Here is a 27,937-nt window from a genome sequence, read left to right as displayed (position 1 = left end):
TCCCGGTGTCCCCGCGGCGCCGGTGGCCCCGCCCCTAATCCCCTAAACCCCGCCCCCACCAAGCCCCGCCCCGCCCATTCCCGGTGTCCCCGCGGTGCCCGTGGCTCCGCCCCCTCCGGCCATAACCCCAAGCCCCGCCTCCTACATGCATTCCCGTTATCCTTCCCTGTGTCCCTTAGCCCCGCCCCAATCCCCCAAACCCCGCCCCCCAAGCCCCGCCCTGCCCATTCCCGGTGTCCCTCCCGGTGCTGTAACCCCGCCCCTAATCCCCTTAACCCCGCCTCCACCAAGCCCCGCCCCGCCCATTCCCTGTGTCCCCGCCGTGCCGGTGGCCCCGCCCCTAATCCCCTAAACCCCGCCCCGCCCATTCCCGGTGTCCCCGCGGTGCCCGTGGCCCCGCCCCTAATCCCCTAAACCCCGCCCCCTCTATGCATTCCCGTTATCCTTGCCTGTGTCCCTTAGCCCCGCCCCTAATCCCCTAAACCCCGCCCCCCCCAAGCCCCGCCCCGCCCATTCCCGGTGTCCCCGCGGTGCCCATTGGCCCCGCCCCCTCCGGCCATGCCCGCTGTCCCCGCTGTCCCCGCGCTGTCCCCTCCGTCCCCGGCGCTGTCCCCGCGCTGTCCCCGCGCTGTCCCCGCGCTGTCCCCTCGCTGTCCCCAGCCCTCCCATCCCCCCTGAACAAGCCCCGCCCCCCCGGCAGGCCCCGCCCGCCCGGCCATGCCCGGCGCCGCGGTGTCGCCGGGGCCGCTGTCGCCGCTGTCGCCGCCGTCGCCGCTGTCGCCGCCGGGGCCGGGGTCGTCGCCGGGGCTGGCGGCGGGGCTGCTCTGCGTGCCGGGGCTCGTCTTCTTCCCGGGGCTCTTCGTGCTGGCCCGCCGAGGCCTGGCCGCCATCGCCGGCTGTCCCCAGAGCCGCGCCACCGTGCTGGCCGCCAGGTGACACCGCGGGGACAATGGGGACAGCGGGGACAGCGGGGGGACAGGGGACAGCCAGGGGACAATGAGGACAGCGGGGACAGCGGGGAGACAGGGATGGGGATGGGGACACGGTGCTGGCCGCCAGGTGACACCGCGGGGACAATGGGGACAGCGGGGATAATGGGGACAGGGGACAGCCGGGGGGACAATGGGGATGGGGACAGCGGGGACAGGGATGGGGACAGGGGACAGCCAGGGGGACAATGGGCATGGGGACAGGGATGGGGACAGGGGACAGCCAAGGGGACAATGGGGATGGGGACAGCGGGGATGGGGATGGGGACAGGGGACAGCCAGGGGGACAATGGGGACAGGGATGGGGACAGGGGACAGCCAGGGGGACAATGGGGACAGCGGGGATAATGGGGACAGGGGACAGCCAGGGGGACAGCGGGGATGGGGACAGGGATGGGGACAGGGGACAGCCAAGGGGGACAATGGGGATGGGGACAGGGATGGGGACAGGGGACAGCCAGGGGGACAATGAGGACAATGGGGATGGGGACAGGGATGGGGACAGGGGACAGCCAAGGGGGACAATGGGGGTGGGGACAGGGACAGGGATGGGGACACGGTGATGGCCGCCGGGTGACCCCAAGAGGACAAGGAGGGGACAAGGAGGGGGAGGGGACAGGGATGGGGACATGGAGGGGACAGGGAAAGGGATGGAGGGGACAGGGCTGGGGACACTGCAGGGACCGGGATGGCTGGCACTGGGACAGGGAGGGGACAGGGAGGGGACAGTGAGAGGACACTGCAGGGACAGGGCTGGGGACACTGTGGGGACAAGGAGGGGGAGGGGACAGGGATGGGGACAAGGGACAGGGAGGGGGATGGGGACAAGGAGGGGACAGGGAGGGGACAGGGCTGGGGACACTGCAGGGACAGGGATGGGTGGCACTGGGACAGGGATGGGTGGCACTGGGACAGGGAGGGAACAGGGCTGGGTGGCACTGGGACAGGGATGGGTGGCACTGGGACAGGGAGGGGACAGAGATGGGGACACTGCAGGGACAGGACTGGGGACACTGCGGGGACAAGGAGGGGACAGGAAAGGGACAGGGCTGGGGACACTGCAGGGACCGGGATGGGGACAGGGAAGGGTGGCACCGGGCCAGGGAGGGGACAGGGCTGGGGACACTGCAGGGACAGGAGGTGACACTGTGAGGGTGACAGGGACAGGGCTGGGGACAAGGAAGGGACAGGATGGGGACACTGCAGGGACCGGGGATGGGTGGCACCGGGCCAGGGAGGGGACAGGGAGGGACAGGAGGTGACACTGTGAGGGTGACAGGGACAGGGAGGGGACACTGCAGGGACAGGGATGGGACAGAGAGGGGACAGGGAGGGGACAGGGAGGGGACAGGGAGGGGACAGAGAGGGGACATGGAGGGGACAGGGAGGGGACAGGGAGGGGACATGGAGGGGACATGGAGGGGACAGGGAGGGGACATGGAGGGGACAGGGATGGGGACAGGGATGGGACAGGGAGGGGACAGGGAGGGGACAGGGCCACATCCAGGCCGGTGGTGGCCCGGCCAGGGGGGGGATCAGGGACAGGGACAGTGACAAGGCCAGGCCGGGGGGGGTTGGTGACAATCCGGGCTTGGGGACAATCCGGGCTTGGGGACAATCCGGGATTGGTGACACTGCAGGGGGGGATTGGGGACAATCCGGGGAGGGGATCAGGGACAGGACAGGGACAAGCCGGGGGGGGGTGGGGACACTTGGTGACAATCCGGGGGGGGGCAGGGCGGGATTAGCCGGTGACACGGGGACACGGCTCAGGGACGTCAGCGCCGGCCCGGCCCCCAGCGTGTCACCAACGTGTCACCAATGTGTCACCAACGTCCCACCAGTGTCACCAATGTGTCACTGGTGTCACCCGTGTGTCACCTGTGTGCCATCAGTGTCACCCAAGTGTCACCCATGTGTCACCTGTGTGCCATCAGTGTCACCCTCGGGCCCAGCCCCGCCCCCCCGTGTCACCCGCCTGTCCCCTGTGTGTCACCCGTGTGCCATCGGTGTCACCCATGTGTGTCACCCATGTGTCACCTGTGTCCCGCTGTGTCACCCTACATCCCTGATGTCCCCCTGTCCCCATTGTCCCCATTGTCCCCACGTGTCCCCTCTGTGTCCCCAATGTCCCCTGATGTCCCCAGGCTGCTGTCCTTGGTGCTGATGTCCCCTGTGTCACCCTGTGTGTCACCCTGTGTCACCCCTGTGTCACCCTGTGTGTCACCCTGTGTGTCACCCCTGTGTGTCACCCTGTGTGTCACCCCTGTGTGTCACCCCTGTGTCACCCCTGTGTCACCCTGTGTCACCCCTGTGTGTCACCCTGTGTGTCACCCTGTGTGTCACCCCTGTGTGTCACCCTGTGTGTCACCCTGTGTGTCACCCTGTGTGTCACCCCTGTGTCACCCTGTGTGTCACCCTGTGTCACCCCTGTGTGTCACCCTGTGTCACCCCTGTGTCACCCTGTGTCACCCCTGTGTCACCCCTGTGTCACCCTGTGTGTCACCCTGTGTGTCACCCCTGTGTCACCCCTGTGTCACCCCTGTGTGTCACCCCTGTGTCACCCTGTGTGTCACCCCTGTGTGTCACCCTGTGTGTCACCCCTGTGTCACCCTGTGTCACCCCTGTGTGTCACCCTGTGTGTCACCCTGTGTGTCACCCCTGTGTCACCCTGTGTGTCACCCCTGTGTGTCACCCTGTGTGTCACCCCTGTGTCACCCTGTGTCACCCCTGTGTCACCCCTGTGTCACCCCTGTGTCACCCTGTGTGTCACCCTGTGTGTCACCCTGTGTGTCACCCCTGTGTCACCCTGTGTCACCCTGTGTCACCCCTGTGTCACCCTGTGTGTCACCCTGTGTGTCACCCCTGTGTCACCCTGTGTGTCACCCTGTGTCACCCTGTGTCACCCTGTGTGTCACCCTGTGTGTCACCCTGTGTCACCCTGTGTGTCACCCCTGTGTCACCCCTGTGTGTCACCCCTGTGTGTCACCCTGTGTGTCACCCCTGTGTCACCCTGTGTGTCACCCTGTGTCACCCCTGTGTGTCACCCTGTGTCACCCTGTGTGTCACCCTGTGTGTCACCCTGTGTCACCCTGTGTGTCACCCTGTGTGTCACCCTGTGTGTCACCCTGTGTCACCCCTGTGTGTCACCCCTGTGTCACCCCTGTGTCACCCCTGTGTCACCCTGTGTGTCACCCTGTGTCACCCCTGTGTCACCCTGTGTCACCCTGTGTGTCACCCTGTGTCACCCTGTGTCACCCTGTGTCACCCTGTGTCACCCCCACCTGTGTTCACCTGTTCACCTGTCACCCTGTGTCACCGGTGACCCGTTGTCCCCCTGTGTCACCTTGTCACCCTGGTGTCACCTGTTCACCTGTGTCACCTTTCACCCTGTGCCACCCCGTGTCACCCTGTGTCACCCTGTGTCACCTGTGTCACCTGTGTGTCCTGTGTCACCTGTGTCACCTGTGTGTCACCCCTGTGTCACCTTCACCTGTGTACCCTTGTGTCACCTGTGTCCCCTGTTGTCACCCTGTCACCTGTGTCACTACCGTGTCACCCTGTCACCCTGTTGTCACCTGTGCACCTGTGTCACCCTGTGGTGTACCTGTTCACCGTGTCACCCTGTGTCACCTTTCACCTGTTCACCCTGTTCACCTGTGTCACCCTTGTCACCCTGTGTCACCCTTGTCACCCCTGTTCACCCTTGCACCCTGTCACCCTGACCTGTGTCCCTGTTCCCTGTTCACCTTCCTGTGTCACCTGTGTCACCTGTGTTCACCTGTTCACCTGTGTCACCCTGTGTCACCCTGTTCACCTGTGTCCTGTCACCCTGTCACCTGTGTCACCCTGTTGTCACCCTGTGTCACCTGTTCACCCTTCACCCTGTTCACCTGTGTCCCCTGTGACCTGTGTCACCTGTGTCACCTGTGTCACCTGTCACCTGTTACCTGTGTGTCACCTTTACCTGTTCCCTTTTCACCTGTGTCCCCCTTCACCTTCCCTGTGTCACCCTGTGTCACCTGTTCACCTTCACTGTGTCACCTTGTCACCTTGTGTCACCCTTGTCACCTGTGCACCCTTGTGTCACCCTGTACCTGTGTCACCCTTGTCACCCTGTGTCACCCTGTTGTCACCTGTGTCACCTGTTCACCCCTTGTCACCTGTGTCACCCTGTTCACCCTGTCACCTGTCCTGTTCACCTGCCCGTGTGTCACCTTGTGTCACCTGTGTGTCACCTTGTCACCCTGTGTGTCACCTGTCACCTTTCACCGCACCTCCTTGTCACCGTCACCTTCCGTTACCCTTCCCTTTACCTGTCACCTGTCCGTGACCTGTGCACCTGTGTCCCTGTCCCTGTGTCACCTGTCACCCTTCCGTTCACCTGCACCGGTCACCTGTCCCCGTGTACCTGTCACCTTCACCTGTGTCACCGTGTCCCTGTTCACCTTCACCCTGTGTCACCCTGTGTCACCCTGCCTGTCACCTGTACCGTTTCACCGTGTCGTTCACCCTGTTCACCTGTGTGTCCTGTGTCCCCGTGTCACCCTGTGTCACCTGTGTCCCTGTGTGTCACCTGTGTCACCTGGTCCCTGTGCACCTGTCCTGTACCTGTGTCCCTGTGTCACCTGTGTCACCTGTTCCCCTTGTCACCGTGTCACTGTGCCTGCACCTTGTCACCCTGCACCGTGTACCGTGTCACCCTGTGTCACCGTGTCACCCTGTACCTGTCACCTTCACCCTGTGTACCTTGTCATTGTCCCTGTGTCCCTTCACCGTGCACGTGGTCACCCTGTGTCCCCGTGTGTCACCCTGTGTCACCCTGTTCACCCTGTGTCCCTGTGTCACCCTGTGTCACCCTGTGTGTCACCCCTGTGTCACCCTTGTCACCTGTTGCCCCTGTGTGTCACCCCGTGTCACCCTGTGTCACCCTGTGTCACCCTGTGTCACCCTGTGTCACCCTGTGTCACCCTGTGTCACCCTGTGTCACCCTGTGCACCCCTGTGTCCCCTGTGTCACCCCTTGTGCACCCTGTGTGTCACCCTGTGTACCACCCTGTGTCACCCTGTGTTCACCCTGTGTGTCACCCTGTGTCACCCTGTGTCACCCTGTGTCACCCTGTGCCCTGTCACCCCGTGTGTCACCCTGTGTCCCCTGTTCACCCTGTGTGTCACCCTGTGTCACCCTTTGTCACCTGTGTGTCCCCGTGTCCCCTGTGTCCCCTGTGCACCGCCCCTGTGTCCCCTGTGTCACCCGGTGTCACCTGTGTCCCCTGTGTCACCCTGTGTCGTCACCCTGTGTCCTGTTCACCCTGTGTTCACCCCTGTGTCACCCTGGTGTCCCCTGTGTCACCCTGTGTCACCCTGTGTCACCCCTGTGTGTCACCCCCCTGTGTCACCCCTGTGTGTCACCCCTGTGTCCCTGTGTCCCCTGTGTGTCCCCCTTGTACCCCGTGTCACCCCTGTGTCACCCCTGTGTCACCCTGTGTCACCCTGTGTCACCCTGTGTGTCACCCTGTGTCACCCTGTGTGTCACCCTGTGTGTCACCCCTGTGTCACCCTGTGTGTCACCCTGTGTGTCACCCTGTGTCACCCCTGTGTCACCCCCTGTGTCACCCCTGTGTCACCCTGTGTGTCACCCTGTGTGTCACCCTGTGTGTCACCCTGTGTGTCACCCCTGTGTCACCCTGTGTCACCCTGTGTGTCACCCTGTGTGTCACCCCTGTGTCACCCTGTGTGTCACCCTGTGTCACCCCTGTGTCACCCTGTGTGTCACCCTGTGTGTCACCCTGTGTGTCACCCCTGTGTCACCCCTGTGTCACCCTGTGTGTCACCCTGTGTCACCCTGTGTCACCCTGTGTGTCACCCTGTGTCACCCCTGTGTGTCACCCCTGTGTGTCACCCCTGTGTCACCCTGTGTGTCACCCTGTGTCACCCCTGTGTCACCCCTGTGTGTCACCCCTGTGTCACCCTGTGTGTCACCCCTGTGTCACCCTGTGTCACCCCTGTGTGTCACCCTGTGTGTCACCCTGTGTGTCACCCTGTGTCACCCTGTGTGTCACCCCTGTGTCACCCTGTGTGTCACCCTGTGTGTCACCCTGTGTCACCCCTGTGTGTCACCCTGTGTGTCACCCCTGTGTGTCACCCTGTGTCACCCTGTGTGTCACCCTGTGTCACCCTGTGTCACCCCTGTGTCACCCCTGTGTGTCACCCTGTGTGTCACCCTGTGTGTCACCCTGTGTGTCACCCTGTGTCACCCCTGTGTGTCACCCTGTGTGTCACCCTGTGTGTCACCCCTGTGTGTCACCCTGTGTGTCACCCCTGTGTCACCCCTGTGTGTCACCCTGTGTGTCACCCTGTGTGTCACCCCTGTGTCACCCTGTGTCACCCTGTGTGTCACCCTGTGTGTCACCCCTGTGTGTCACCCTGTGTGTCACCCCTGTGTCACCCTGTGTGTCACCCTGTGTGTCACCCTGTGTGTCACCCCTGTGTGTCACCCTGTGTGTCACCCTGTGTGTCACCCTGTGTCACCCCTGTGTCACCCTGTGTGTCACCCTGTGTCACCCCTGTGTCACCCCTGTGTCACCCTGTGTCACCCTGTGTCACCCTGTGTGTCACCCTGTGTGTCACCCTGTGTGTCACCCTGTGTGTCACCCTGTGTGTCACCCTGTGTCACCCCTGTGTCACCCCTGTGTCACCCCTGTGTGTCACCCCTGTGTGTCACCCCTGTGTCACCCTGTGTGTCACCCTGTGTCACCCCTGTGTGTCACCCCTGTGTCACCCTGTGTCACCCTGTGTGTCACCCTGTGTCACCCCTGTGTCACCCCTGTGTGTCACCCCTGTGTGTCACCCTGTGTCACCCTGTGTCACCCTGTGTGTCACCCTGTGTGTCACCCCTGTGTCACCCTGTGTCACCCCTGTGTGTCACCCTGTGTGTCACCCCTGTGTGTCACCCCTGTGTCACCCTGTGTGTCACCCTGTGTCACCCTGTGTCACCCTGTGTGTCACCCCTGTGTGTCACCCCTGTGTCACCCCTGTGTCACCCTGTGTGTCACCCTGTGTGTCACCCTGTGTCACACTGTGATGTCACAGCCTGTGATGTCACACTGTGATGTCACACACTGTGATGTCACCCTGTGGTGTCACACTGTGATGTCACACATTGTGACGTCACACCCTGTGATGTCACACCCTGTGATGTCACACCCTGTGATGTCACACCCTGTGATGTCACACCCTGTGATGTCACACTGTGATGTCACACCCTGTGATGTCACGCTGTGATGTCACACCCTGTGACGTCACTCTGTCCCCAGGTTGGTCTCCTCTGTCCAGGCCGTCATGGCCTCCACGGCCGGGCTGATCATCGCCAGCTCCTGCCAGGGCAACGTCATCGACGACAGGTGAGGGACATTGGGGACACCTGGGGACACCTGGGACACCTGGGGACACCTGGGACACACCTGGGACACACCTGGGACACACCTGGGGACACCTGGGGACAGCTGGGGACACCTGGGACACACCTGGGGACACCTGGGGACACCTGGGACACACCTGGGGACATTGGGGACACACCTGGGGACACACCTGGGACACACCTGGGACACACCTGGGGACATCGGGGACACACCTGGGGACATTGGGGACACACCTGGGACACACCTGGGGACACACCTGGGACACACCTGGGACACACCTGGGGACACCTGGGACACACCTGGGGACATTGGGGACACACCTGGGGACACCTGGGGACAGCTGGGGACACACCTGGGACACACCTGGGGACACACCTGGGGACACACCTGGGACACACCTGGGGACAGCTGGGGACACCTGGGGACACACCTGGGACATCTGGGACTCACCTGGGACACCAGGGGACATTTTCAGATACACCTGGGGACATTGGTCAGACACACCTGGGACACACCTGGGGACACACCTGGGGACATTGGGGACACCTGGGGACATTGGGGACACACCTGGGGACATTGGGGACACACCCAGATCCATGGGACACACCTGGGGACATTGGGGACACACCTGGGGACATTGGGGACACACCCAGATCCATGGGACACACCTGGGGACATTGGGGACACCTGGGGACACGTGGGGACATTGGGGACACCTGGGACACCTGGGAACACCTGGGGACACGTGGGGACATTGGGGACACACCTGGGACACACCCAGATCCATGGGGACACACCTGGGAACAGCTCAGGACACACCTGGGGGGACACCTGGGGGTACCTGAGCACATATTGGAGATACCTGGGCACACCTGGGCACACCTGGGGACATCTTCAGATCCATGGGACACACCTGGGGACACCTGGGCACACCTGGGATACATTGGGTGACATTTGGGCACACCTGGGCACACCTGGGGACACCTGGAGACATCTTCAGATCCATGGGGACACACCTGGGGGGGACAGGGACACACCTGGGTTACATTGGGTGACATTTGGGCACAGCTGGGCACACCTGGGCACACCTGGGATACACCTGGGATACACCTGGGGACACACCTGGGGACACCTGGGACACACCTGGGGACACCTGGGACACACCTGGGATACACCTGAGATACACCTGGGAGTATTGGGGACACACCTGGGCACACCTGGGCACACCTGGGCACACCTGGGGACACTTGAGAGATACCTGGGCACACCTGGGATACATTGGGTGACATTTGGGCACACCTGGGGGTACCTGGGGGTACCTGGGGCACACCTGGGCACACCTGGGACTGACTCACCTGTCCCTCACTGTGCCCAATTCAATGAATTTTTCAGTGAATTTCGCTGATTTTTGGGGTAAAATCTTTGGGATTTTTTGGGGTTTTTTGTGCCTCACCTGTCCAATCTCACCTGTCCTTCCCCTGTCCCTCACTGTGATCAATTCAGCGAATTTTTCAGTGAATTTCGCTGATTTTTGGGGTAAAACCTTCGGGAATTTTTTGCGATTTTTTGGGGGGTTTTTTGGGGTTTTTTTGTGTCTGACCTGTCCCTCACTGTGCCAAATTCAGGGAATTTTGGGGTAAAATCTTCGGGATTTTTTTGGGGTTTTTTTGTGTCTCACCTGTCCCTCACCTGTGATCAATTCAGAGAATTTTTAAGTGAATTTTGCTGCTTTTTGAGGCCAATTCAGCGAATTTTGAGGCGAATTTTGCTGATTTTTGGGCCCAATTCAGGGATTTTTGGGGTGAAATCTTCGGGATTTTTTGGGTTTTTTTGTGTCTCACCTGTCCCTCACCTGTCCTGTGTCACCTGTCCCTCACTGTGATCAATTCAGTGAATTTTTAAGCGAATTTCGCTGATTTTTGGGCCCAATTTAGCGAATTTTGGGGTAAAACCTTTGGGATTTTTTTGCAATTTTTTGGGGTTTTTTGTGATTTTTTGGGGTTTTTTGTCCCTCACCTGTCCTGTGTCACCTGCCCCTCACTGTGCCCAATTCAGGGAATTTTTTCGTGAATTTCGCTGATTTTTGGGGCCAAATTCAGCGAATTTTGGGGTAAAATCTTTGGGATTTTTTGCAATTTTTTGGGGTTTTTTTGTGTCTCACCTGTCCCTCCCTTGTCCCTCACTGTGCCCAATTCAGTGAATTTTGGGGTGAAATCTTCGGGATTTTTTGGGGTTTTTTGTGTCTCACCTGTCTCTCACCTGTGATCAATTCAGGGAATTTTTAAGTGAGTTTCGCTGATTTTTGGGGCCCAATTCAGGGATTTTTGGGGTGAAATCTTCGGGATTTTTTGGGTTTTTTTGTGTCTCACCTGTGATCAATTCAGGGAATTTTTAAGCGAATTTCTGTGATTTTTGGGGTAAAATCTTCAGGTTTTTTTTGCAATTTTTTGGGGTTCTTTTGTCCCTCACCTGTCCCTCACCTGTGACCAATTCAGTGAATTTTGGGATAAAATCTTCGGGATTTTGGGGATTTTTTGGTGATTTTTTGAGGATTTTTATAGAATTTTTTGGGGTTTTTTTGTGTCTCTCACTGTGACCAATTCAGTGAATTTTTAAGTGAATTTTTGAGGCCAATTCAGCGAATTTTGGGGTAAAATCTTCGGGATTTTTTGGGGTTTTTTGTGTCTCACCCGTGATCAATTCAGGGAATTTTTAAGCGAATTTCGCTGATTTTTGGGGTAAAACCTTCAGGATTTTTTTGCAATTTTTTAGGGTTTTTTTGTGTCTCACCTCACCTGTCCCTCCCCTGTCCCTCACCTGTGCCCAATTCAGGGAATTTTGGGGTAAAATCCTCAGGATTTTGGGGATTTTTTGGTGATTTTTTGAGGATTTTTATAGAATTTTTTGGGGTTTTTGGTGTCTCTCACTGTGACCAATTCAGTGAATTTTTAAGTGAATTTTTGAGGCCAATTCAGCGAATTTTGGGGTAAAATCTTCGGGATTTTTTGGGATTTTTTTGTGTCTCACCTGTGATCAATTCAGGGAATTTTTCTGCGAATTTCGCTGATTTTTGGGGTAAAATCTTCGGGATTTTTTTGCGATTTTTTTGGGTTTTTTTGTCCCTCCCCTGTCCCTCACTGTGCCCAATTCAGGGAATTTTGGGGTGAAATCTTTGGGATTTTTTGGGTTTTTTTTGTGTCTCACCTGTGATCAATTCAGGGAATTTTTCAGCGAATTTCGCTGATTTTTGGGGTAAAATCTTCGGGATTTTTTTGCGATTTTTTGGGTTTTTTGTGTCTCACCTGTCCTGTGTCACCTGTCCCTCACCTGTGATCAATTCAGGGAATTTTTTCGTGAATTTTGCTGATTTTTGGGGCCAATTCAGCGAATTTTGGGGTGAAATCTTTGGGATTTTTTTGCAATTTTTTGGGGTTTTTTTGTGATTTTTTGGGATTTTTTGTGCCTCACCTGTCCTGTGTCACCTGTCCCTCCCCTGTCCCTCACTGTGCCCAATTCAGGGAATTTTTCAGTGAATTTCGCTGATTTTTGGGGCCAATTCAGTGAATTTTGGGGTAAAATTTTCGGGATTTTTTTGCAATTTTTTGGGGTTTTTTGTGATTTTTTTGGGGTTTTTTGTGCCTCACCTGTCCAATCTCACCTGTCCTTCCCCTGTCCCTCACTGTGATCAATTCAGCGAATTTTGAGGCGAATTTTGCTGATTTTTGGGCCCAATTCAGCGATTTTTGGGGTGAAATCTTCGGGATTTTTTTGCAATTTTTTGGGATTTTTTGTCCCTCACCTGTCCTGTGTCACCTGGCCCTCACTGTGCCCAATTCAGGGAATTTTGGGGTAAAATCTTTGGGATTTTTTGGGGTTTTTTTGTGCCTCACCTGTCCCTCACTGTGCCCAATTTTGCTGATTTTTGGGGCCAATTCAGCGAATTTTGGGGTAAAATCTTCGGGATTTTTTGGGTTTTTTTGTGGTTTTTTTCAAGGAATTTTGGGGTAAAATCTTCGGGATTTTTTGCAATTTTTGTGATTTTTTGTCCCTCACCTGTCCTGTGTCACCTGTCCCTCACTGTGCCCAATTCAGGGAATTTTGGGGTAAAATCTTTGGGATTTTTTTGCAATTTTTTGGGATTTTTTGTCCCTCACCTGTCCTTCACTGTGCCAAACTCAGTGAATTTTTCAGTGAATTTCGCTGATTTTTGGGGTCAAATCTTCGCGATTTTTTGGGGGGTTTTTGGGATTTTTTGTCCCTCACCTGTCCTGTGTCACCTGTCCCTCCCCTGTCCCTCACTGTGCCCAATTCAGGGAATTTTTAAGTGAATTTCGCTCATTTTTGGGGTAAAATCTTCGGGATTTTTTTGCAATTTTTTAGGGTTTTTTTGTGTCTCACCTCACCTGTCCCTCACCTGTCCTGTGTCACCTGTCCCTCACTGTGCCCAATTCAGGGAATTTTTCAGTGAATTTCACTGATTTTTGGGGTAAAATCTTTGGGAGTTTTTGAGGTTTTTTTGTGTCTCACCTGTGATCAATTCAGGGAATTTTTCAGTGAATTTCGCTGATTTTTGGGGCCAATTCAGTGAATTTTGGGGTGAAATCTTCGGGATTTTTTGGGGTTTTTTGTGTCTCACCTGTCCCTCACCTGTCCTGTGTCACCTGTCCCTCACTGTGCCCAATTCAGGGAATTTTGGGGTAAAATCTTTGGGATTTTTTTGTGATTTTTTGGGGTTTTTTTGTGTCCCTCACCTGTCCCTCACTGTGCCAAATTTCGCTGATTTTTGGGGCCAATTCAGGGAATTTTGGGGTAAAATCTTCGGGATTTTTTTGCAATTTTTTGGGGTTTTTTGTCCCTCACCTGTCCTGTGTCACCTGTCCCTCACTGTGCCCAATTCAGGGAATTTTTTCGTGAATTTCGCTGATTTTTGGGGCCAACTCAGTGGATTTTGGGGTAAAATCTTCGGGATTTTTTGGGGTGTTTTGGGTTTTTTTGGGATTTTTTGTGTCTCACCTGTCCAATCCCACCTGTCCCTCCCCTGTCCCTCACTGTGCCCAATTCAGCGAATTTTGAGGTGAATTTCGCTGCTTTTTGGGGCCAATTCAGTGAATTTTGGGGTAAAATTTTCGGGATTTTTTGGGGTTTTTTGTGATTTTTTGTGTTTTTTGTCCCTCACCTGTCCCCAGGCACTGGCTGGCCTGGGCGTACCCGTCCTTCGCCGTGCCCTATTTCGTGTACGACGTCTATGCCATGTACCTGTGCCACCTGAGCCGCGCCCAGGTCAAAGGTCACGGCGCCCCGGCCCCGCCCCGCGCCGCCGCCGCCTTCCTGCGCCAGGAGCTGCTGATGGTGCTGCACCACCTGGCCATGGTGCTGGTCTGCTTCCCCGTGGCCACCGTGAGTGCGTGGGGGCACACCTGGCACACCTGGGCACACCTGGGCACACCTGGGCACACCTGGGAGGGGATAAAGGGAAAAAACCCCGTGAAATTTGGGTGAAAAATGGGGATTTTGGGGTGAAAAATGGGGATTTGGGGTTACCTGGGCACAGCTGGGCACACCTGGGAGGGGATAAATGCAAAAAACCCCGTGAAATTTGGGTGAAAAATGGGGATTTGGGGTGAAAAATGGGGATTTGGGGTTACCTGGGCACACCTGGGCACAGCTGGGCACGGATGGGAGGGGATAAAGGGAAAAAACCCCGTGAAATTTGGGTGAAATTTGGGTGAAATTTGGGGATTTTGGGGTGAAAAATGGGAATTTGGGGTGGAAAATGGGGATTTGGGGTTACCTGGGCACACCTGGGGGGATTTGCCATAGACCTGGGCACACCTGGGCCACCTGGGCACAGCTGGGCACGGCTGGGAGGCAATGGATGCAAAAAACCCTGTGAAATTTGGGTGGAAAATGGGGATTTTGGGGTGGAAAATGGGGATTTGGGGTTACCTGGGCACACCTGGCCATGGTGCTGGTCTGCTTCCCCGTGGCCACCGTGAGTGCGTGGGGGCACACCTGGGCACACCTGGGCACACCTGGGCACAGCTGGGCACGGGTGGGCGCAAAAAACCCCATGAAATTTGGGTGGAAAATGGGGATTTGGTGAAAAAAATGAGGATTTTTGGATGAAAAATGGGGAATTTGGGGTGGAAAACGGGGATTTGGGGTTACCTGGGCACACCTGGGCATGGATGGGAGGGGATAAATCCAAAAAACCCCGTGAAATTTGGGGTAAAGATGGGGATTTTGGGGTGAAAAATGGGGATTTTGGGGTGAAAAATGGGGATTTTGGGGTTACCTGGGCACACCTGGGCACAGCTGGCACAGCTGGGCATGGATGGGAGGGGATAAAGGGAAAAAACCCCGGGAAATTTGGGTGGAAAATGGGGATTTTGGGGTGGAAAATGGGAATTTGGGGTTACCTGGGCACAGCTGGGCATGGTGCTGGTCTGCTTCCCGTGGCCACCGTGAGTGCGTGGGGGGCACACCTGGGCACACCTGGGCACACCTGGGCACACCTGGGAGGGGATAAACAAAAAAAACCCCGTGAAATTTCGGGTAAAAAATGGGAATTTTGGGTGAAAAATGGGGATTTGGGGGGTACCTGGGCACACCTGGGCACACCTGGGCACACCTGGGCACACCCGGGCACACCTGGGCATGGGTGGGCGCAAAAAACCCGTGAAATTTGGGTGGAAAATGGGGATTTGGGGTTACCTGGGCACACCTGGGATGGGAAAATGGGTGGAAATTGGGGGGAAATCAGTGAAAATTGGGGTTTTAGGGATACCTGGGCACACCTGGGCATGGCTGGGAGGGGATAAAGCAAAAAACCCGTGAAATTTGGGTGGAAAATGAGGATTTTGGGGCGGAAAATGGGGATTTGGGGTTACCTGGGCACACCTGGGCACACCTGGGCACACCTGGGCATGGATGGGAGGGGATAAAGCAAAAAAACCCCGTGAAATTTGGGTGAAAAATGGGGATTTTAGGGTGAAAAATGGGAATTTGGGGTGGAAAATGGGGATTTGGGGTTACCTGGGCACACCTGGGGGGATTTGGCATAGACCTGGGCACACCTGGGCACAGCTGGGCACGGGTGGGAGGGGATGGATGCAAAAAACCCCGTGAAATTTGGGTGAAAAATGGGGATTTTAGGGTGAAAAATGGGGATTTGGGGTTATCTGGGCACACCTGGCCATGGTGCTGGTCTGCTTCCCCGTGGCCACCGTGAGTGCATGGGGGGCACACCTGGGCACACCTGGGCACACCTGGGAGGGGATGGGCACAAAAAACCCCGTGAAATTTGGGTGAAATTTGGGTGAAAAATGGGGATTTTGGGGTGAAAAATGGGGATTTGGGGTGGAAAATGGGGATTTGGGGTGACCTGGGCACACCTGGGCACAGCTGGGCACGGCTGGGAGGGGATAAATGTAAAAAACCCCGCGAAATTTGGGTGAAAAATGGGGATTTTGGGGTGGAAAATGGGGAATTTGGGGTTACCTGGGCACACCTGGCCATGGTGCTGGTCTGCTTCCCTGTGGCCACCGTGAGTGGCGGGCACACCTGGGCACAGCTGGGCACAGCTGGGCACACCTGGGCACAGCTGGGCATGGATGGGAGGGGATAAATGCAAAAAACCCCGTGAAATTTGGGTGAAATTTGGGTGAAATTTGGGTGAAATTTGGGTGGAAAACGGGGATTTTGGGGTGAAAAATGAAAATTTTGGGGTTACCTGGGCACACCTGGGGGGGCCTGCAATAGACCTGGGCACACCTGGGCACACCTGGGCACAGCTGGGCACAGCTGGGAGGCAATGGATGCAAAAAACCCCGTGAAATTGGGGTGAAATTTGGGTGGAAAATGGGGATTTGGGGTTACCTGGGCACACCTGGCCATGGTGCTGGTCTGCTTCCCCGTGGCCACCGTGAGTGCATGGGGGGCACACCTGGGCACACCGGGGCACACCTGGGCACACCTGGGCACACCTGGGAGGGGATAAAGGGAAAAAACCCCGTGAAATTTGGGTGAAAAATGGGGATTTTGGGGCAGAAAATGGGAATTTGGGGGGTACCTGGGCACACCTGGGGGATTTGGCATAGACCTGGGCACACCTGGGCACACCTGGGCACGGGTGGGAGGGGATGGACGCAAAAAACCCCGTGAAATTTGGGTGAAAAATGGGGATTTTGGGGTGGAAAATGGGAATTTGGGGTGAAAAATGGGGATTTGGGGTTACCTGGGCACACCTGGCCATGGTGCTGGTCTGCTTCCCCGTGGCCACCGTGAGTGCATGGGGGGCACACCTGGGCACACCTGGGCACACCTGGGCACGGCTGGGAGGGGATGGGCACAAAAAACCCCGTGAAATTTGGGTGAAATTTGGGGATTTGGTGAAAAAATGGGGATTTTTTGATGAAAAATGGGGAATTTGGGGTGAAAAATGGGGAATTTGGGGTTACCTGGGCACAGCTGGCACACCTGGGCATGGATGGGAGGGGATGGGCACAAAAAACCCCGTGAAATTTGGGTGGAAAATGGGGATTTGGGGTTACCTGGGGGGAAAAAAGGGCGAAAATTGGGAGAAAATCGGTGAAAATTGGGGGAAAGTTGAGGAGGAACTTTGGGGAAAATTGAGAAAAAATTGGGAGAAAATTTGAGCAAATTGGGGGAAAATTGGGGGGAAAATGGGGAAAAATGGTGAAAATCGGGGGGAAATTGGGGATTTGGGGACACTTTGGGAACCTTGGGGACCTTGGGTGACATTTGGGGACACCTTGGGGACACTTTGGGGGTGTTGGTGACACCTTGGGGACCTTGGGTGACATTTGGGGACAATTTGGGGACACTTTTGAGAGGTTGGGGACATTTTTGGGGACCGTGGGTGACATTTGGGGATTTGGGGACACCTTGGGGACATTTGAGACTTTGGGGACACCTTGGGGACACTTTTGGGGCTCTGGTGACATTTGGGGACACTTTGGGGACACTTTGGGGACCCAGGGTGACATTTGGGGTGTTGGGGACACCTTGGTGACATCGGGGGACATCTGGGGACTCCCTGGGGACCCTGGGGACACTCTGGGGGTGTTGGGGACACTTTGGGGACACCTGGGTGACATTTGGGGACAACTTGAGACACTTTTGGGGCTCTTGTGACATTTGGGGACACCTTGGGGACACCTGGGTGACATTTGGGGGGGTCGGGGACACCCTGGGGACATCGAGTGACACCTGGGGACACTTTGTGGGATTTGGGGACATTTTTGGGGACACTTTGGGAACCTTGGTGACATTGGGTGACATTTGGGGACACTTTGGGGACATTTTTGGGGTGTTGGGGACACCTTGGTGACATCTGGGGACCCTGGGGATGCTCTGGGGGTGGTTGGGGACACTTTGGGGACACCTTGGGACACCTTGGGGACCCAGGGTGACATTTGGGGACATTTGGGGACACTTGGGACACTTCTGAGGGGGTTTGGGGACATTTTGGGGGCGTTGGGGACACCTTGGGGACCCTGGGTGACATCTGGGGACACCTTGGGGACCCTGGGGACACTCTGGGGGTGTTGGGGACACCTTGGTGACATCTGAGGGGGTTTGGGGACACCTCGGTGACATTGGGTGACATTTGGGGACCCTGGGGACGCTCTGGGGGGTTTGGGGACATTTGGGGACACCTTGGGGACATTTTTGGGGGACCCTGAGTGACCTTTGGGCTCCCTGGGGACACCTTGGGGACCTTGGGTGACATTTGGGGACATTTGGGGACACTTTGGGGGATTTGGGGACACTTTGGGGACATTTGGGGGGTTTGGGGACATTTTTGGGGCGTTGGGGACACCTTGGGGACACCGGGTGACATTTGGGGACACCTTGGGGACATTTTTGGGGATCTGGGGTGACATTTGAGACTTTGGGGACACTTTGGGGACCTCGGGTGACATTTGGGGACACTTTTGGGGCTCTTGTGACATTTGGGGACCCTGGGTGACATTTGGGGACATTTTGGGGGGTTTGGGGACATTTTTGGGGCGTTGGGGACACCTTGGTGACATCGGGGGACATCTGGGGACACCTTGGGGACCCTGGGGACACTCTGGGGGTGTTGGGGACACTTTGGGGACACTTTGGGGACCTCGGGTGACATTTGGGGACACTTTTGAGGGGATTGGTGACACCTCGGGGACCGTGGGTGACATTTGGGGACATTTGGGGGGTTTGGGGACAATTTTGGGGTGTTGGGGACACTTTGGTGACACCGGGTGACATCTGGGGACACCTTGGGGACATTTTTGGGGACCTTGGGTGACACTTTGGGGATTTGGGGACACCTTGGGGACCTCGGGTGACATTTGGGGACACTTTTGAGGGGTTGGGGACATTTTTGGGGACCGTGGGTGACATTTGGGCTCCCTGGGGACACCTTGGGGACCTTGGGTGACATTTGGGGACACTTTGGGGGCTTTGGGGACATTTTTGGGGTGTTGGGGACATTTTTGGGGTGTTGGGGACACCTTGGGGATCTTGAGTGACATTTGGGGACACCTTGGGGACACTTTGGTGACATTTGGGGGGGTTTGGGGACACTTTGGGGACCCTGGGTGACATTTGGGGACAACTTGGGGACCCCTTGGGTGACATTTGGGGGGGTCGGGGACACCTTGGTGGCATCTGAGGGGGTTTGGGGACAATTTGGGGTGTTGGGGGCACCTTGGTGACACCGGGTGGCACTTGGGGACCCTGGGGATGCTCTGGGGGTGTTTGGGGACACCTGGGGACACCTTGGGGACACCGGGTGACATTTGGGGACACTTTGGGGACATTTTTGGGGTGTTGGGGACATTTTGGGGACCTTGGGTGACATTTGGGGACACCCTGGGGACACTTTGGGGGGTTTGGGGACACCTTGGTGACATCTGAGGGGGTTTGGGGACACCTCGGTGACATTGGGTGACATTTGGGGACCCTGGGGACGCTCTGGGGGGGTTGGGGACATTTGGGGACACCTTGGGGACATTTTTGGGGGACCCTGAGTGACCTTTGGGCTCCCTGGGGACACCTTGGGGACCTCGGGTGACATCTGGGGACATTTGGGGGTGTTTGGGACATTTTTGGGGTGTTGGGGACACCTTGGGGACACCTTGGTGACATCTGGGGACACTTTGGGGACACCTCGGGTGACATCTGGGGACACCTTGGGGACACTGGGGGGGGTTTGGGGACACCTTGGGGTGTTGGGGACCCTTGGTGACATCGGGTGACACTTGGGGACCCTGGGGACGCTCTGGGGGTGGTTGGGGACACTTTGGGGACACTTTGGGACACCTTGGGGACCTCGGGTGACATTTGGGGACACTTTGGGGGGTTTGGGGACACTTTGGGGACATCTGGGGGGGTTTGGGGACATTTTTGGGGCGTTGGGGACACCTTGGTGACATCGGGTGACACCTGGGGACACTTTGGAGACCCTGGGGACACTCTGGGGGGTTTGGGGACACTTTGGGGACCTTGGGTGACATTTGGGGACATCTGAGGGGGTTTGGGGACATTTTTGGGGCGTTGGGGACACTTTGGGGACACCTTGGTGACATTTGGGGACATTTTTTGGGATCTGGGGTGACATTTTGGGGACATTTGGGGACACTTTGGGGACCTGGGTGACATTTGGGACTGGACATTTTGGGGACACTTGGGTGACATTTGGGGACATTGGGGACACTTTTGGGACACTTGGGGGGTTTGGGGACACCTTGGTGACATTGGGGACACCTGGGGACGCTTGGTGGGTTTGGGGACATTTTTGTGTCTTTTGGCTGGCCGCCATTTGGACTGCATTTCGGTGACGCACTTCCGGGAGTCACTGTGCCCCATGTGCGCCAGGGCAAGGGCGATTCTTCTGGGCCCTCATGGCGAGTCTGAGACGCCTTCGGTGCCTGGGCAAGGTCCTCATCCTTGGGTGAGATGTCCCCAAATGTCCCAAATGTCCCCAAATGTCCCAAATGCAAAGAACCCCGAAAAATTCCCATTAAAAACAGGCCAAAATATGGGAAAATCCCATTAAAAACCCTAAAAATCCACCTGGGCAAGTCCTCATCCTGGTGAGTGCCAAAATGTCCCCAAATGTCCCTTGAATGTCCCCAAATGTCCCCAAATGTCCCCAATGCAAAAAACCCGAAAAAACCCATTAAAAAGCCAAAATATGGGAAAATCCCTAAAAACCCTAAAAACCTAAAAATCCACCAAAATCCATGGGCAAGTCCTCATCTGGTGAGGTGGCCCCAAAATGTCCCAAATGTCCCAAATGCCCCAAAGCCAAAAAACCCCAAAAAAATCCCATTAAAATCGACCAAAAAATGAGAAAATCCCATTAAAAACCCCTAAAAATCCATAAAAAAATCACCCAAAATCCCATCAAAATTCCCATAAAAATCCCAAAATCCTCCCCAAAATCCATCCAGCCGGTCCCCAAATGTCCCCAAATGTCCCCAAATTTCCTCAAATGCAAAAACCCCGAAAAAATCCCATTAAAAACGGCCAAAAAATGGGAAAATCCTATTAAAAAACCCTAAAAATCCATTAAAATCCCATTAAAATCCATAAAATCCCACAAAAATCCCAAAATCCTCCCCAAAATCCATCCAGGCCAGGTCCCCAAATGTCCCCAAATGTCCCCAAAATGTCCCCAAATGCAAAAAACCCCAAAAAAATCCCATTAAAAACGGCCAAAAAATGGGAAAATCCCATTAAAAATCCCATTAAAAACCCATAAAAATCCCATTAAAATCCCATAAAAATCCCAAAATCCAACTGGGTCAGGTCTCCAAATGTCCCCAAATGCAAAAAACCCCGAAAAAATCCATAAAAACGCCAAAAATGGAAATCCCATAAAAATCCCATTAAAATCCATTAAAATCCCATAAAAATCCCATAAAAATCCCATTAAAATCCCATAAAAAATCTCATTAAAATCCCAAAATCCACCCCCAAATCCATCCAGGCCAGGTCCCCAAATGTCCCCAAGTGTCCCCAAATGCAAAAAACCCCGAAAAAATCCCATTAAAAACGGCCAAAAAATGGGAAAATCCCATAAAAATCCCATAAAAAATCCCATTAAAAATCCCATTAAAATCCCATTAAAATCCCATTAAAATCCCATTAAAATCCCATTAAAATCCCAAAATCCATCCAGGTCAGGTCCCCAAATGTCCCCAAGTGTCCCCAAATCCACAAAAATTGAAAAAACCCCGAAAAAATCCCATTAAAATCGACCAAAAAATGAGAAAATCCCATAAAAAAACCCCTAAAAATCCCTTTAAAAACCCCATAAAAATCCCATTAAAATCCCAAAATCCACCCCAAAATCCATCCAGGCCAGGTCCTCAAATGTCCCCAAGTGTCCCCAAATCCACAAAAATCCAAAAAACCCCAAAAAAATCCCATTAAAAACGGCCAAAAAATGGGAAAATCCCATTAAAAAACCCCATAAAAATCCCATAAAAATCCCATTAAAATCCCATTAAAATCCCATAAAAATCCCAAAATCTGCCCCAAAATCCATCTTGGTCAGGTCCCCAAATGTCCCCAAGTGTCCCCAAATCCACAAAAATTGAAAAAAAACCCGAAAAAATCCCATTAAAAACGGCCAAAAAATGGGAAAATCCTATAAAAATCCTATTAAAAACCATAAAAATCCCATTAAAATCCTAAAAATCCCAAAATCCACCTTGGCCAGGTCCCCAAATGTCCCCAAATGTCCCCAAAATGTCCCCAAATGCAAAAAACCCCGAAAAAATCCCATTAAAAACGGCCAAAATATGGGAAAATCCCATAAAAATCCATAAAAATCCCATAAAAATCCATAAAAATCCCATTAAAATCCCATAAAAATCCCGAAAAAATCCACCCAAAATCCACCCCAAAATCCATCCAGGCCAGGTCCCCAAATGTCCCCAAGTGTCCCCAAATCCACAAAAATCCAAAAAACCCTGAAAAAATCCCATTAAAAACGGCCAAAAAATGGGAAAATCCCATAAAAAAACCCCTAAAAATCCCATTAAAATCCCATTAAAATCCCATTAAAATCCCATAAAAAACCCTAAAAATTCCATAAAAATCCACCCAAAATTCATCCAGGCCAGGTCCCCAAATGTCCCCAAATGCAAAAAACCCCGAAAAAATCCCATTAAAAACGGCCAAAAAATGAGAAAATCCATTAAAAATCCCATTAAAATCCCATTAAAATCACCCAAAATCCCATAAAAATCCCATAAAAATCCCACAAAAATCCCAAAATCCTCCCAGGCCAGGTCCCCAAATGTCCCCAAATGTCCCCAAATCCACAAAAATCCAAAAAACCCCAAAAAAATCCCATTAAAAACGGCCAAAAAATGGGAAAATCCCATAAAAATCCCATTAAAAAAACCCATAAAAATCCCATTAAAATCCCATTAAAAACCCTAAAAATCCCAAAATCCACCTTGATCAGGTCCCAAGTGTCCCAAATGTCCCCAAATGCAAAAAACCCCGAAAAAATCCCATTAAAAACGGCCCAAAATGGAAAATCCCATTAAAAACCCTAAAAATCCCATTAAAAACCCATAAAAATCCCATTAAAATCCCATAAAAATCCCACAAAAATCCCATTAAAATCCCATTAAAATCCCAAAATCCGCCCCAAAAAACCCCAAAAAATCCCATTAAAAACGGCCCAGAAATGGCCAAAAAAATGAAAAAATCCCATCAGAATCAAAAAAAAAAAAAAATCCAAAAAATCAAATGAAATCCCAAAAAATTCCCCCAAAATCCCAAAAAAATCCCAAAAAATTTCATTTCAAAATCCCCAAAATTCGCAAAAATTTTATTTAAAAAATCCCCAAAATTCCAAAAATTTCGTTTCAAAATCCCCAAAAATCCCAAATGTTCCCCAAAAAAATCCCAAAATTCCAGAAAATCTTCCAAAATTTCCCAAAAAAACCCAAAAAAATCCCATTAAAATTTTTAAAATCCTAAAAAATTCCCCAAAATTTCATTTTAAAAAATCCCAAATTTTCTCCCCAATATTCCCCAAAAATTCACCCAAAATTCCAAAGAAATTTTAAAAATCTCAAAAATTTCATTTAAAAATCCCAAAATTCCAAGAAATTCCCAAAAATGTCACCAAAAATCCCCAAAATTTCATTTAAAAATCCCCAAAATTCCCAAATTTTTCCCCAAAAATTCCAAAAAAAATTCCAAAAATGTCACCAAAAAAATCCACAAAAATCCCCCAAATTTCATTTAAAAATCCCAAAAAATTCCCAGAACTCCCAAAAAAATCCCCAAAAAAATAAAAAAAATCCCCAAAATTAAATTTAAAAATCCCCAAAATTCCCAAATTTTCCCCAAAAAATTCCCCAAAATTCCAGAAAAATCTTCCCAAATTTCCCCCAAAAAATCCCCAAAAAATTCCCCAATGAAATTTTTAAAATCCTAAAAAATTCCCAAATTTTCTGCCCAAAATTCCCCAAAAAATTCACCCAAAGTTCCCAAAGAATTTTTTTAAAAATCCAAAAAAATTCATTTAAAATTCCCCAACAATCCCAAAAATTTCGACCCAAAATTCCCCAAAATTTCGTTTAAAAAACCCCAAAAATCCCAAATTTTTCCCCAAAAATTCCCAAAAATTTCCCCAAAAAATCCACAAAAATTCCCCAAAAATTTCATTTAAAAATCCCCCAAAATTCCATGAAATCCACAAAAATTCCCAAAGAAATAAAAAAAAATCCCCAAAATTTTAATTTAAAAATCCCCAAAAATCCCAAATTGTTCCCCAAAAAAAATCAGCAAAAATTCCTCAAATAAATTTTTAAAATCCTCAAAAATTCCCCAAAATTTCATTTCAAAAAATCCCAAAAATCCAAATTTTCTCCCCAAAAATTCCAGAAAATCCCAAAGAAATCCCCAAAAAATTCACCCAAAATTCCCAAAGAAATTTTTAAAAAATCCCCAAAATTTCATTTAAAAATCCCCAAAAATCCCAAAAAAATCCCAAAATTCCCCCAAAAAATCCCCAAAATTTCATTTAAAAAACCCCAAAAATCCCAAATTTTTCCCCAAAAATTCCCCAAAAATTCCCCAAAAATGTCACCAAAAAATCCACAAAAATTCCCCAAAATTTCATTTAAAAATCCCCCAAAATTCCCAAATTGTTCCCAAAAAAAATCCCCAAAATTCCAGAAAAATCTTCCAAAATTTCCCAAAAAATCCCAAAAAATTCCCCCAAAAAATCCCCCAAAATTTCATTTAAAAATTCCCAAAATTCCCAAGAAATCCACAAAAAATTCCCAAAGAAATAAAAAAAAATTCCCCAAAATTTTAATTTAAAAATCCCCAAAAATTCCAAATTCTTCCCAAAAAAAATCCCCAAAATTCCAGAAAAATCTTCCAAAATTTCCCAAAATATCCCCCAAAAAAATCCCCAATAAAATTTTTAAAATCCTAAAAAATTCCTTAAAATTTCATTCAAAAATCCCCAAAAATCCCAAAATTTCCCCCAAAATTCCAAAAAAAATCCCCCAAAAAATTCACCCAAAATTCCCAAAGAAATTTTTAAAAAATCCCAAAAATTTCATTAAAAATCCCCAAAAATCTCAAAGAAATTCCCAAAAATTTCACCAAAAATTCCCCAAAATTTCATTTAAAAAACCCCAAAAATCCCAAATTTTTCCCCAAAAATTCCCAAAAAATTCCCAAAAATGTCACCAAAAAATCCACAAAAATCCCCCAAAATTTCATTTTAAAAACTCCCAAATTTTCTCCCCAAAATTCCCCAAAAGTTTCACCCAAAATTCCCAAAGAAATTTTTAAAAAATCCCAAAAAATTTCATTTAAAAATCCCCAAAAATCCCAAAGAAATTCCCAAAAATTTCACCAAAAATTCCCCAAAATTTCATTTAAAAAACCCCAAAAATCCCAAATTTTTCCCCAAAAATTCCCAAAAAATTCCCAAAAATGTCACCAAAAAATCCACAAAAATCCCCAAAAATTTCATTTAAAAATCCCCAAAATTCCCAAATTGTTCCCCAAAAAAAATCCCCAAAATTCCAGAAAAATCTTCCCAAATTTCCAAAAAAATCCCAAAAAATTCCCCCAAAAATCCCCCAAAAAATTTCATTTAAAAACCCCAAAATTCCCAAGAAATTCCCAAAAATGTCACCAAAAATCCCCAAAATTTCATTTAAAAACTCCCCAAAAATCCCAAATTTTTCCGCAAAAATTCCCATAAAAATCCCAAAAATCCTAAAATCCAACAAATTCCCCAGAAAATCCAAAAATCCCAAAAATTTCACAAAAAAATTCCCAAAAATCCCCAAAATTTCATTTCAAAATCCCCAAAAATCCCAAATTTTTCCCAAATCATCTCCAAAAATTCCCCAAAAATTCAAAATAATCCCATTAAAATCCCTAAAAAAATTCCCAAAAAAATCCCAAAAATTCCCCAAAATTTACCAGAAATGGCCCCAAAAATCCAAAAGAATTCCCAAAAATTTCATTTTAAAAATCCCAAAAGTCCCAAATTTTTCAAAAAAAATTCCCATAAAAATCCCAAAAAAATTCATTAAAAATTCCCAAAGAAATTCCCAAAATTTCACCAAAAATTCCCCAAAAATTTCATTTTAAAAACCCCAAAAATCCCAAATTTTTCCCCAAAAATTCCCCAAAATTTCTCCCCGAACCCCTCCAGGCTCCTCAGCTCCCACCGGGGCCTCTCCAGAAGGTCCCAAAGTGTCCTTGGGGTCTTCTCCAAACCCCCCTGAGATGTTTCCACCACCAATTCCCACCCTTCTCCTCCCCCCAGAAGAACTTTTGAGGTCTCCATGGGTTCCTCACACCCCAGAGACTCCATAACTGCATCTGGATCCCTTCCAGAGCGTCCCCTCGAACCCCCCTGAGATGTTTCCACCACCAATTCCCACCCTTCCCCTCCCCCCAGAAGAACCGTTCCAGCGTCCGTTTGTCCCCCAACCCCTGGAGACTCCATAACGACATCGGGATCCCATTTCCCACCCCTCCGTTGTCTTCTCCAAACCCTCCTGAGATGTTTCCACCACCAATTCCCACCCTTCCCCTCACCCCAGAAGAACCATTCCAGCGCCCATTTGTCCCCCAACCCCTGGAGACTCCATAACTGCACCTGGATCCCTTCTAGAAGGTCCCCATGGTTCTCCACAAACCCCCTGAGATGTTTCCACCACAAATTCCCCCCCTTCCCCTCATCCCAGAAGAACCTTTTAGGTCTCCATGGGTTTGTGACCCCCCAGAGACTCCATAACTGCATCTGGATCCCTTCCAGAGCGTCCCCTCGAACCCCCCTGAGATGTTTCCACCACCAATTCCCGCCCTTCCCCTCACCCCAGAAGAACCTTTGAGGTCTCCATGGATTCCTCACCCCCCAGAGACTCCATAACTGCACCTGGATCCCTTCCAGAGTTCTTCTCCAAACCCCCCTGAGATGTTTCCACCACCAATTCCCACCCTTCCCCTCCCCCCAGAAGAACGGTTCTGGTGTCTCCTTGTCCCCCAACCCCTGGAGACCCCATAACTACATCTGGATCCTTTCCACAGTGTCCCCATTGTTCTCCACAAACCCCCCTGAGATGTTTCCACCACCAATTCCCACCCTTCTCCACACCCAGAAGAACTTTTGAGGTGTCCATGGATTTGTGACCCCCCAGAGACTCCATAATGACATCGGGATCTGTTCCAGAGTTCTTCTCCAAACCCCCCTGAGATGTTTCCACCACCAATTCCTTCCCTTCCCCTCCCCCCAGAAGAACCTTTGAGGTCTCCATGGGTTCCTCCCACCCCAGAGACTCCATAACGGCATCTGGGTCCCTTCCAGACCGTCCTCTCAAACCCCCCTGAGATGTTTCCACCACCAATTCCCACCCTTCTCCTCACCCCAGAAGAACTTTTGAGGTCTCCATGGATTCCTCACCCCCCAGAGACTCCATAACTGCACCTGGATCCCTTCTAGAAGGTCCCCATTGTTCTCCACAAACCCCCCTGAGATGTTTCCATCACCAATTCCCACCCTTCCCCTCCCCCTAGAAGAACCATTCCAGCGCCCGTTTGCCCCCCCCGCCCCGCAGCCCCCACCCCACCTGACGCTGTCCGTCTGTCCGTCTGTCCGTCCGTCCCGCAGTTCCGGCGGCAGCACACGCTCCTGCACAAGCTGAACGCGCTGGCGCTGCTCCTGACCTTCCTGGGCTGCCGCGTGCTGCTCTTCCCGTACCTGTACTGGCGCTACGGCCGCCAGCGGGGGCTGGCGCTGCCCCGCGTGCCCGCGGCGCTGCCCCCCGGCTACAACGCCGCCGCCGCCGCCCTGGCCGCGCCCCAGCTCTACTGGTTCGGCCTCATCTGCCGCGGCACCTGGCGCCTCTTCCGGCCCGCGGGGGCGCAGCCGCGGCCGCCCTGAGGGGACAACCTGGGGACAGTCCTGGGGACAATCCTGGGACAACCTGGGGACAACCTGGGGACAGTCCTG

At 52.1% G+C, this 27,937-nt stretch overlaps 1 protein-coding gene across 1 annotated transcript; it reads left to right on the top strand.

The window, feature by feature from the left end:
• The first annotated feature begins 534 nt into the window (after window positions 1-534).
• LOC135461164 (ceramide synthase-like) lies at window positions 535-27,937 on the top strand. Its single transcript, XM_064738155.1, has 4 exons — window positions 535-932; window positions 8,305-8,391; window positions 13,596-13,806; window positions 27,596-27,937. The coding sequence occupies exons 1-4, from the start codon at window positions 718-720 to the stop codon at window positions 27,866-27,868; spliced, it is 786 nt and encodes a 261-aa protein (XP_064594225.1). The 5' UTR covers window positions 535-717; the 3' UTR covers window positions 27,869-27,937.

Source organism: Zonotrichia leucophrys, unplaced genomic scaffold, assembly GCF_028769735.1.
Source record: "Zonotrichia leucophrys gambelii isolate GWCS_2022_RI unplaced genomic scaffold, RI_Zleu_2.0 Scaffold_203_88370, whole genome shotgun sequence".
Classification (NCBI taxonomy): domain Eukaryota; kingdom Metazoa; phylum Chordata; class Aves; order Passeriformes; family Passerellidae; genus Zonotrichia; species Zonotrichia leucophrys.
The sequence above is the reverse complement of the archived record's forward strand: the minus strand, read 5'-3'. Positions and strand labels throughout refer to the sequence as shown.

Bases quoted from the DNA above. Each gene is read 5' to 3' on its own strand.
- LOC135461164 (XM_064738155.1), top strand. From the start codon at position 718: ATGCCCGGCGCCGCGGTGTCGCCGGGGCCGCTGTCGCCGCTGTCGCCG. The intron at 933-8,304 runs GTGACACCGCGG...CTCTGTCCCCAG, and splicing joins GCCACCGTGCTGGCCGCCAG to GTTGGTCTCCTCTGTCCAGG. The intron at 13,807-27,595 runs GTGAGTGCGTGG...TCCGTCCCGCAG, and splicing joins TCTGCTTCCCCGTGGCCACC to TTCCGGCGGCAGCACACGCT.